Raw genomic sequence first — 12,230 nt, 5'->3', positions numbered from 1 at the left:
GTACACAACAAAAAAAGAAAATATACAAGATTTATCATTAAAAAAACAGAATTAGACTTTTAACTGGGTAGCTGATCAATCCAGAAGAAACAGTTTTTACAACTATTAATCGTTTTCAAACAGCGTCAGTCCTTGTTGGATTTTTGAACTGATCGCTTTACGACATTAATGCTAAAAAACACTAAGTGTCTGGCTGTCCGGCTTATATTAATAAATAAAAAAATAAAATATAAAATCCAGAGAAAATTAAAAAAATTGCAGTATCAACCAAATCCGACGGTTTTTTTATTATTGTTTGTACGCATTTCTACTTTTATTTTCTGGAAGTTTTTAAAACAAAAAAATGAATGTTATGAAAACGGTAATAGAAATATTACCTATTCTAAAAAATAAATCATTCTTTTTACTTTCAAAACATGACTATTCAAACCAAACGATGGTAAGAAACAATAAAGTTTACACATCAAATAAGCATTTGGAAAAAAAAACTCTATTTAATCCCAAACATTCAAAATTCAAAATTGTAATATTTATTAGAAAATTATTAACCTTTAGATGGGACGATGTATTTCCAATAATATGATATACAGAATAGGTCATAACTATTAGGATACATGAAGGTTATTTAGACAAAAATATGAAAATTGGACTAAGCATACCTTATTGTTAGTAAAATGTTTCTATGGAAAAAGATAGAGAGTGTTAAAAGTAACATATTATTTTCGTTTGTAGATAATAATTTCACAATATTTTCATAAATCGTAATCAATATTCACACAATGGTATAACTTTATATTATTTTATTTGCTATTTTGCATTTTACAGAGCGGTCCCTAAAGATGACATTGAGTCATACTTTTTTTTTGAAGAAAACTTTTTAGGAATCTTAATTATAAAACATAATATGGATATCTTTCTTAGGTAAAATTATTATACTTGTTTCATCTTGATAATTTCAATCGTTTTAGAGAAAAATACAGTTAAACATTTCAGAGCATTTCAGTGTGGCATTATAACTACTAGAACCACGTGTTCTTCCTCCAAACTTAAATTAAGAATCATATTTATTTCACAACATACTTTTAATAACATTTTGAATGATCTCTTACTAAATTTAAAAAGAATAATGTGGTTTCATTACCCAGCAGCGGTTAGAAACTATCCCAGTGTAACATAGTATCCACAAATTCTTAATTAAGCCACTATTACAAAGTTGGTACATCTAAATTGTTTATTTAAAATTGCAAGCTAACACCTACTTACCTACTTTGTTAGTAGGTCAATAAGCGACCATTTCAATAGCGGCATTAATAATAATCGAGGAGTCGATAATCGAATCCCAGATCACGAAGATGTAGGGTAGTGAGACAGCTTACCGTCCTCACTTACCCTGCAATAGTTTCCTGTCATTACTTTGTTCCCCAATCATCTAATAAGGTAGGCTAAGGTTATTACTATTAGTTATTAATTAACTATAGTTAAATTGTTGACTAGTCATTCTAAATTGTATACTCACCCCCAATTACCACAAATAATTTTATTTAATGTAATTTTATGTAAAAAACGTATGCTTCATCACAACCTACCTAATCTGGGAAAAGGGGGTAAAAAACAAAAAAATTGGGCCATAAAGGCCTTACGAATTGTACTAACGGTTATTGACAAACACATTCCCTCCAAATCTAATTCCTCACTTGTTTATCGAAGCAAAAGAATGGCTTCTAAAACATTTTACAAATGGCATTGAACGTATTCAAGTTTTCCTCCCAAACCTATGTAATTTGTTTTCCATTATTTCTTCTTTCGGTCTTCAACCCCCCTCGCCACTATAAATAGTTAGAATTTTAAATTTTAGAACCAGTCTCGCGTTGATAATGCCCACGTATGAAGTGGGCGAAACACGTGTCCGCTCAAATAAAATTATTTGTGGTAATTAGGGGTGAGTATTCCTTTTAATTTTTAATTCTATTTCTGTACTACCTGCTCTATACATTTTCTTCTCCTGTACAAATAACTTAATTGCCTTCGTACTTTCCTATAATCTCTTAATAACATTTCAACCCTGTGACTAACTGCATGATATTTATTATTCTTGTTACTTTCTAATTTCAATTTTACGATAGGTTTCTTCGGAGCTTTGGGGTATATGCGATATTTCTGATCATAAAATTTCCCAAACACTTCTGATTCGTTCCCAACCTTAATTTTTATTTTTCTAGCTCCTACTACGAAGATTAAAGTCGTAGTATTCTAATTTTCAATCTGCTATCCGTTCTGACTTATCCTTCAATTTCCAAGTTCTACTTTCTTAAATTCTAGTCTTCATTTCCTGTTTTTGTTATTAAAGTTTGTCATCATTTTATTCCGCTTTTTATTATTTCATCATCTCGAACATCAGAACACACAACGAGATCAAAGTAATATTAGTCAGACGTTTCCTCAACCATGGATTGGAAGAGGAAGTGATATCCCATGACCACCAAGAAGTTCTGATTACAATCCAGTGGATTTCTATTTTGGGGAACGTATGAAGTCCTAATTAATATCAATGAAATCCCTTCACAATATGAACTTTGAGAAAAAATTTTATTAGGGGACAGAATAATATTTTTTCAATGTCAGAAAGTTCTTCATCGAAACAATTAAAATAGGCATAAAAGTAGGAGGCCACATGGAAAACTCAATTTGAATTTGTTATTTTTATTAACCTATATGTTTATTATTCTGTATTACAAGTTTTTCTACTACTTGTTATTTGAAATTTCATTCCGAATTTGGAATGTTCAATGGTTTTTTTTTTTTCGAAAACTATTGAAATTATCAAGCTCAACCAAGTATAACAATAATATATAACCACAATTACTAAAAAGTTTTCTCAAAAAAATACAACGTGTAATTATACAACACGCTACTGAAGTGAAATTTCTTCAAACACACAAACATACCGGGATAGGGATTAAGAAATTGGTTTAATGGTATTATTTGTACACTATGAATTTAAATTTTACACTATACATGCCGGAGTTGCCTGTAACGAACGTTGCATTGAAGAACGCTCACGGCTCAAGCGATCCCCACTACGAACTCGACCACATGGCCGATTTGAAGGAGGAAATCCGTTGCATGATTTCGTTACATAGCAACTCGCATGAAACGAGCTTACCCTACCGTGCGTAAAGAAGTTTCACTTCAAATAGTATGACCCCGTGAGAACATAAGAAGGAAAAAGGATGTGTTGTGAAAACTGTAAATGAGCAACTAAAGGTTGATAGATAAAATGCAAGACCGTATAATGATAGTTACATATGAAATTCATCAAAACTCTGACGTTATTTCCGCGAGAGTGAAATATTTTTGGTAAATGTCTTGAAGCCTGCTTTCCAGGATGCAGTTTTAATTTCAAGCAATGTTTGTAGCATACCATGTTTGTATGTTTACGTGTTCTCGGAACTACTAACTCGTCGATTTTATAAATAGTAAATTATTGTTTATGTTATGTTATTTTTAATTTAGATTCCATCCATGTGAAGCTGGATGCACTATACCTACGTTGTCAAATTATTCCTTATAAGAACAAAGGCTTTCACGGCCGAAATCCATAGTAGAATAAACAATTCGGGCTATAGGGCCGTGGTCTAAGTGAACTATTCTGTCCAGACGTTTCGTCGGCTACTGCGGCTGACATCTTCAGTGGTAGTGCTGCATTGACAACGTGAACGTAGATTATATCTCGAAGTCCCGACAGCGACTGGGTTCACGTTGTCAACGCAGCACTACCACTGAAGATGTCAGCCGCAGTAGCCGACGAAACGTCTGGTCTGAATAGTTCACTTCACGGCCCTATAGCCCGAATCTTTATTCTAGTATAAATTATGCCTTTTTTACAATTTTTTTTTGTCCCTTGGCCACGCTGATGTACTCACCATTGTATCTAGTTAACACCCTCCACAGCTAACAACTTATTTAGGAAACACCCTGTATGTACATACTTATACACAAATAAAAATAGGAACTGTGCACGCAAATTGTAAAATTGTTCATTAAAATAATAAAACATGTTAAAAAAATTAAAAATTTTTTGATGATGGAGTCGACGAAGTTTTCTTCTAAAGTTAAATCAAATAAAAAGTTAATATGTTCAGTGAAAAGCTGCAATAGCACTTCAGACATAGATCTTCACTCTTCACCTACATTCTTTAAAATAATATTTTTGTCGATGTATGTGACGTTATTCGTAACAGTATATTTTGTCAATATTTCTGTTTCGGTCTTTAGTTGGACATTTGATCTAAGAAGGAGAAGTAAGATGCGCCGCTGCTAAAGTTACTTATTATTTACGGCTGAATAATGGATACTAGACTAGACTAGACTAGATGTCGCAATCCTTTTCTAAATTTCGTGACAAAAAGCTTCCGCAACGATGCCATGTGAGCAGTTCCCCAAATTGAAGGGGGAAATACACATGATTACGATGGATGTAATATAATTAATTAATAGTGTCCTTGACGACGATCTTAAGATCCGTCCACATTTTCGGTATAACGAGCATAGGCAAGTGTGGTATCCTGGTAGTCTAGCATCCATGGATTGAATGAAAGAATATACAGTGGATTCCGGGCATAACGACGACGAAGGAACCACTATAATTTCGTCGTTATATCCGGAAGTCGTTACAGGCAAACGTAAAGAGATATAAATACATATGTGTAGGTTTCACCATTTTTCAATTTTCAAACGATTTCCGCTTCTTTTTTTTTTAACAGTGAATGTGCATCTAGGAGTAATACTTATTCAAAAGTTTACTAAATACAGTTGCTACTCAGAATATCACTTTGTAACTGAACCATTTTAACGTACACGCGTATCTATTTACCTGGCTAATATCTATAAACAAACGATAAAGGTCACCACACTTGCTGACTGAGTGGATGTAATCAAAAGATAAAAAAGCTCTTTGTGTCTTTGGCAGCCGACTCTGGTCGCAATATCTGCATGGGATTACTAGGCATTTGTTACAAACGATTCATTAAAAAACGGTGGCTACACCACAACTGGGCGTTACATCCGAAGTCGCTATAGCCACATAAAATTTGTACTAAAGTATGCTTTAAATTCAAGGGACTTATTTAAACTCCTCTATGGTAAAATGGTCGCTATAACCAAGGTCATAATAAATGAAATCCACCGTAAATGTCACACAAGTAGGTAAATCACGTTGGTCAGAGGTAGGGTTGCCATCTCTAAAATTTCAAAACCAGGACAAGACGCGTGAAAACCCCAGATTTTAGAGTCCAGAACCCGGACATATCAACAGGTTTTTTAAACATAGTCAGTGTAATAAAAAACAGTTCAAAATGTCATAAATCACCTTTTTTAGATATTAAAATTAAATTTAATCATTTTTTATCATCATTTTAAATGTACCTAACAAAACAGAATCTTATTACAGTTTGTTACAAATTCTTTTAATAATCAGTTAGATTTTATTTGCGTGTGTCGCGAGCGGCCCAAGATTGTAGATTTTTAAACCTAGACTACAAATGAAGCCCCCCCTGGACGCCCTCTAAACTAGGACAAATCCGGGGAAACCCGGACGGACGGCAACCCTACTTAACAGGCAATNCTGAGACCATTCTTGTATTCAGTCTTACAATTTTTGAGGTAACTCTTTTAACTCAATAATAATTATCTTCTTTAAATTTTTATCAGCACCGTGTGTCGCGGGCGGCCCAAGACTTTGAATTTTTAAACCCGGACTACACATGAAGCCGCCCCCCCGGACGCTCCCCGGATGCCCTCTAAACTAGGACAAATCCGGGGAAACCCGGGCGGATAGCAACCCTAGTCAGAGGTAATGACAAATGGAATATTTATACCATAAATATTAGACTATAAGAATTTAGGAATATGACATCCTTATAGTCTAGTATCCATAATTTATAGTAATCATACTAGACTTTTGGTAATTATACTAACCGTCTAATCAACTTTTTTTGTTTGAACGAAGACCACTGCAGAAGTACATTGAGGTGCATATTAACCTAGTCTTGCGTCAAGTAACAGAAATAAACATTATCATTACATACATTACGCCGGGATTTCGTTTCAGCAAGTAGATATCCATATTTTTAAATGGACCTTGTTGAGAATACGTAATCCTACAATATAGCATTGTACTACAGATGGCGTTTACCGCGCCATTTGTAGTATTTTATAAAACGTGCTGTTAAGACAGCAGGTAAAATTGGTCTGTGTTCTGTCGAAACTGTCTGCGACGCGCTGATGAGATCCAACAAGATCTAAATCGCGATCCGCATCTGGCAATAAATTATTTTATTCGAGATATTACAAATTTAAAATGCAGGGATATAGCGGTTGCGGCGGTATCTATAGCATTTTATGATTAGCAGCGATCGCACGCGTTTATCGGAAATCTCTAGCGAGGAAAATAACAATTATTACCCGTGCAAAGCCGGGGCGGGTCGCTAGTTATGGATAAAAAATAGTATGTATAACAGAAGTGCACTATTTAAATTATAAAAGTTCTACCCAAAAACATATAGAAATACAATACATATAACTCACCCACTATATACTCTTTTCCATTTCGTTCTAAGCAAGCACTGACTGTGTTATCTACTCCTGCGCAAGGGGTAACTAGAGAACCACAAAGGTTAAACCTGAAGTTTATTCCTTTACTAATTTGTACTGTTCTATCTTCAGAAGTGTGGACTTCAAAAACATTTCTTTGGTATCCATTTTCTTCAACTAAGTTACAATTATCTTCACCTTCTACCATCTGAAACGTATATGATAAACAAATAGCGACAAATAATTAATCAATTGATCATTAAAGTAAAACATGCTTTAACTAATAATATAACTTTAGCCGATGTCAAAAGGAACGCAACAAATTTCAGTCGATTCAGATAATAACCCAACTTGAAAGTTCGGTTTAAATAGTTCAAGCTCGTAAATGAGCAGCCGAACTCGATCTTTTCAAGTATTTGTGACCTTTTTTTTCTTTTAATCATTTATAGTATTATTATGGAGTACCCAGTCAAACTGTAACGTTGTTGCGCCCCTGGATGTCATTCTTTAATCGTTCAAGCTCAATAGTTCACAAACATCAAACTAAAATAATTGATTCTTAACAAGTGGGTACCTTTTTATGCCTTAAATTTTAAGCTATGCAAAGGTCGTATAAAAACAATAGATAAACCTTACATGATTTGGACAAGCTGAAGGTGTGTTCCAAGCAAGTGAATATGTACAATCATTCACTGAAATTACTTTTGGGCCATACTCTCTTTCAGAGCAAATAAATTCAATTTCAGTTTTGTATGTTTCATTTGAGTTACACCTTGAACCATCTGAAAAGCTTACAATAAGGAAAAGGAAAACACAACAACATTCGATTTACAAACCTTTGTACGTTAATTTTAATGAGTTGTTTTCCGTGACTATTAACTTGGAAGCGACGGATCCAAGATTAATAGTATTAGCTCCTTTTTGTCGTAAACAAACCTGAGCTTGTTGTTCTGAAACATTACATTAAATTTTAGCGTATTGTATTTTTAACATGAGAACACCTCACTCTTAAAGTCCGAATATACAAAAAATTAAAACTATCAAATTTACCATCGTGCTTTAGACTGTTGACTATCTCTGTCTATTTATCGTAAATAAAAGTTGTGTGATGATAAAGTTCGCTCATATAACGTTATCATACTTGAAACACCCGCGCCCATATCAATTGCACAGCCTACCTCTTCCTTTTATCGTATCCAAAATATACAACGCAAAACTAGTTGAAATTTTGTTTATCAACAGTCCCAAACAATTGTTTTTTATATTTGTGTATCACCTCCCCAAAAAAAGAGCATAACGTCATCATTAATAATACATATTCACGTTATGTTTCATGTAAGACGATTCTTTAATACTTGAAATTCTTAGCTTTATGTATTCTCCATTTAATCCTTTAGTCTGGATAATACTAAATAAAGTTCAAGGCAATTAAGGATTGGAAGGTCTTTATTTATCAAAAACCAACACCGACGTTTCGCCTCTATTTGGGAGAATTTTTCAAGGTAGGTTCTTTAGTTATTTAAGAAAAGGTTCCAAATAGTTCGGTGCTTATAACTGGAACATAATATTAGAATAAACATTGATTTAAACAGCACAATTATAAANGTAAATAATACTCATTAAAGGCGACAGTTTTTTCTTCTAGCTGATAATGACAGTATGGGATTTCTCCAGCAGTGCCCCACGCAAAATTAAGTTTTAAGAAGGCGAAAACAATAACCACAAAAACAGGATTATTCATATTGTTTTATTAAAAATTAAATCAAGTGAATGTAGAATTAATCTTAGTCAATTTAATTAATTTCAGTCAATAAATGAATATCTAAAAATTATTGAAGATTACAATGCTAAGACCATCAATTTTAATACCACCAAAAAGATATACCACCTGCGTTTGCTGAATAACATACTGCAGAAATTTTATATATTTTACTTATAATCTTTAACCTAGACCTAGTGTACACATTTTTTTCACCTTGTATTTTTCTCGAATAAATTGTATTTATTAAACACTTTTTTATAAAAAAAGCATATAACGTCATTTAAGAATACAATGCAAAAACGAATTTTAAAAAAATAACGGTAAGTGAAAAATTTTCGTTAATGTTTTGTGACGTGTCAAAGCATTGTGCGGTTTGAAAAAAACAGTTCTGGACAGCTCCAGCTTCATCACCAACTTTGTTGGATTGTTTCACCTTCAAAGAAGAGTCTACATCGACGAAGTGAATAACCGAAAATTGATATTCCATCTTAACACCGTCGTTTACCTTGAATATCTTATTAAGGTTGGTAACTCTTTCATTTATAGATCCTACTATTTTAAAATACTATGTAAAAATTGTTTTACTATTTCTAATTCCCCTATCAGTCACTGTGAGCTCGAAACTGTTAGCACCATTGCTTCGAGTGGTCGAAATTCACTTTTGTGAACAATTTGTTTAATCACTTTCTTTGTGTGAAAAATTGTTTGAAAAATTAAGTTTAAAGGAATTTTTTGTAAATAGGTATGCAACACATCGTACACTTCAGAATAAGAAATTGCTGATACTAACTACGCAAGACTACTTTGTCCTGTGCTGACAGCACTCACAATTTCTTTTATATAATATTAATTAAATTATAGTAAGTGCAAAATATAATGACCGACGAATAAAAATTTACCAGAGAAGACATTTTTTACAGGCATAAAAGACATTTTTGGTCTTCTGAAATCCTCGCATCGCCTGGGAGAGGAATTTTGACAATTTGAAGTTACCCAAGTTTGGCTTTAAATTTCACCACCCTGTATAATACTAAACAACTTTTACCGTAGCTGTAGTAAATGATAAGTATCTCCTTATCTTCCTTCCAAATATCAATACTTCAACTTGCATAATATAAAAAATATGCAACTTTGAGTTAGACAATGAAAAACCATTTTTTTTAGTAAAGTTGCTTTATACTAAGTATCAAATAACGAAATTGGTATTAACTGTCGGAATAACCGAAAGTGACCGACAGCTAAAATTATTATGGAATCGAAGATGAACCCCTACCGCCAAATTTCCAAATCTCCAACATGCTTAGTTCTTCTAAAACGTACAATGTACTACTCAGTTTAAAGAACCCCTTATACATATACATGTAAATAAAATTAAACTGTCTATACCAAAATAATGAGCTTTCTCTAAACTCATATAGTTATTTGCATGCTATTAACACACAAAAAAAACGAAGTTACAGGATAAAACTAATATTAAATAGAAATTACCTTTACATTTTCCAACGTTGTTTTGCAATGGTCCACAAACATTAATATAAATAATAAAATTCGTAGAAAGGCCATTAACTAACCATCCATTTCTGCCATGGTTGCTCAGGTTGGTAATATCATACAAATATTGCCTATTTGTTACCTATTTAAAAGCAATATTTTATTGAAGAAAATACATATTTTTATTTAAGTTACCAAACACTCTGATGGAAGTTTAAAACAAAAATGACGGGATTCTAACTGAAAAGTGTATTTATTTCCATGATAAATTTTTTGGAATTCAGCTGCGACATTTGTTTCTTCCCAATTACATTTGAGAAGCAATTCAGCATACTTCCTATTAGATTTAGCTCCTCCTGTTCGACCACGTACAGAAAGTACACCTGAATTATCATTATAATTTACATGTTGTGTTTCAAGATTTGCAATTGGATGAATCACATTATTTTGTAATTCACATGCCATATATTCAGGATAAGAATTTCCACAATTTGTAGCTGGACCACAAAGACTTACATAAAATGTTACATTTGTATTAGATACCTTAATGTCACCAAGGTTTTCTAAATTTTGCAAATCTAGGAGATAATTACTGCCTACACCAACTTTAATAGTACATCTTGGTGAGCATGCAGGATGCAACATCCTTATATGATATTCGCACCGTTGCATACTCAAAAACATAGGTCCATTCTAAGAAATTCAGTGTTTAAATCAATTTACAGTATTGTATTAAATGTTACCTTAAGTAAATCATCACAGTCAAGATGAATTACAAGACTATAGTTTTTATTTGCAGCCTGTTTACATCTATGCCCATTGATAGACTTTAAAATGTGATTTCCATTTTGATCTTTTGTAAATACGAAATATTCTCCCAAATTATATATTGATTCTTGGGGATGTATTTCATCAATTATACAAGCAGAAACTTCATCTTTACATGTGTCCTTAATACTTGTGGCACAGAGAGATACAATCAACTGTTTCCCAGGAATTGTAACATTTACAGTCGAACTGGAATAAAATTGATTTCACAAAAACATAATAAATAAAAACTAACGTAAATAATACTCATTAAAGGCGACAGTTTTTTCTTCTAGCTGATAATGACAGTATGGGATTTCTCCAGCAGTGCCCCACGCAAAATTAAGTTTTAAGAAGGCGAAAACAATAACCACAAAAACAGGATTATTCATATTGTTTTATTAAAAATTAAATCAAGTGAATGTAGAATTAATCTTAGTCAATTTAATTAATTTCAGTCAATAAATGAATATCTAAAAATTATTGAAGATTACAATGGTAAGACCATCAATTTTAATACCACCAAAAAGATATACCACCTGCGTTTATAAATTGAAAATTATCGTATATTTACACATATTACCAGATTTATTAAACATACACAAATTACTCTATCTTTACTGATGATTTTTTAATTAAAATAAATTCCTACCCATTATGAACCACCACATGCACAAACTTTTAATCTATGGTTAACAAAAGTGTAAGTTGGTGTAAGTCGGGAAATCCCAAATCCCGCGTTAATTCAAATATTATAAAGGAAGTGTCTCCTGTGCTGCCCGACCGCCTCAATTAATTTATTATGTCATAGTGACGGGTTACCAAATAGCAACCTGATATTTTGAACTGTCATATTGTTAATAGCAATCGATACTGCTACGAACTGTAATAGTTATAGCTGTTATTTTTTTTTCAAATTGAACACCCTATATGTATTTCCAAGAACTAATACAGAATTTTACTCTCTTTCGAATTGTATTATGCATCGACTTATACTAATGGACATGCCTGAGCGGTCACAGAGTTGTAGTACAACAAAAGAAAGAGATGGATCGAAGTTTCGGACAATACCTATTCGTCTCACGATAGTGCCGTTGTTACGATGCCCTGCACCCGTACTTCAAAGAAGCCAATCGCGTGTAATGAAAGAGATAAGCACTAGTTCGAAACTATACTTCATCTCCCTCACTCTTTACCAGCCAAGAAATTATTACGACATACGGCTAAGGCACGTCCATTATTATATGTGTATGGTATTATGATTTCCTGTACGCATCTCTAATTTACTGTTCCTTATAAAAGCAACTAAAATCGTTTAATTTTTTACGAAGACGGATAATTTTAACGAAGATGGATGTGAAATCTTAACAAAATTCTAAAACAAACAATACAAGTTGGTTACCTACTGTTCAAACACCCATACTGACAGTTTAATAATTAAATATTTTTATTCTCAGTGTCAGTTATTAAATATTATTGTTATTCAGAATAGAAAATGAGAATACGTATTTAAATTGAGAATTTTAAATAATTGCAATTGCAGACTAAGGCAACAATAGTAAAAAAAAACATGAACTAA

General features: G+C 32.6%; 2 protein-coding genes across 2 annotated transcripts in view; both read right to left on the bottom strand.

Moving 5' to 3' along the window:
* The window catches only part of LOC108739639 (cation-independent mannose-6-phosphate receptor), a 23,485-nt gene extending 15,830 nt beyond the window's left edge, over nucleotides 1–7,655 (bottom strand). The window contains exons 1-4 of the mRNA XM_025973332.1: nucleotides 7,642–7,655; nucleotides 7,428–7,541; nucleotides 7,228–7,373; nucleotides 6,586–6,799 (exon numbers count right to left, since the gene is read on the bottom strand). Of these exons, the coding sequence (XP_025829117.1) occupies nucleotides 6,586–6,799 (214 nt within the window). The 5' untranslated portion in view covers nucleotides 7,228–7,373; nucleotides 7,428–7,541; nucleotides 7,642–7,655. The remainder of the gene's footprint in view (nucleotides 1–6,585; nucleotides 6,800–7,227; nucleotides 7,374–7,427; nucleotides 7,542–7,641) is intronic.
* Nucleotides 7,656–9,204: 1,549 nt separating this feature from the next.
* Nucleotides 9,205–11,124, bottom strand: LOC112903904. The gene is made up of 5 exons (XM_025973331.1): nucleotides 10,919–11,124; nucleotides 10,588–10,861; nucleotides 10,040–10,537; nucleotides 9,842–9,986; nucleotides 9,205–9,662 (listed from the first exon to the last, which is right to left on the bottom strand). Exons 1-5 carry the CDS (start codon nucleotides 11,041–11,043, stop codon nucleotides 9,601–9,603), a joined length of 1,104 nt encoding a protein of 367 aa, XP_025829116.1. The 5' UTR covers nucleotides 11,044–11,124; the 3' UTR covers nucleotides 9,205–9,600.
* Nucleotides 11,125–12,230: the final 1,106 nt, after the last annotated feature.

The sequence above is a fragment of the Agrilus planipennis genome, unplaced genomic scaffold (assembly GCF_000699045.2).
Source record: "Agrilus planipennis isolate EAB-ADULT unplaced genomic scaffold, Apla_2.0 scaffold162, whole genome shotgun sequence".
NCBI classification, from domain to species: domain Eukaryota; kingdom Metazoa; phylum Arthropoda; class Insecta; order Coleoptera; family Buprestidae; genus Agrilus; species Agrilus planipennis.
This window is presented reverse-complemented; position numbering and strand designations above follow the sequence as displayed.

Excerpts from the sequence above, each read along its gene's own strand:
- LOC112903904 (XM_025973331.1), bottom strand. The coding sequence starts at position 11,043 with ATGAATAATCCTGTTTTTGTGGTTATTGTTTTCGCCTTCTTAAAACTT. Across the intron at positions 10,862-10,918 it reads AAAACTGTCGCCTTTAATGA|TTCGACTGTAAATGTTACAA; the intron begins GTATTATTTACG and ends ATTTTATTCCAG. Across the intron at positions 10,538-10,587 it reads ACTGTGATGATTTACTTAAG|AATGGACCTATGTTTTTGAG; the intron begins GTAACATTTAAT and ends TGAATTTCTTAG.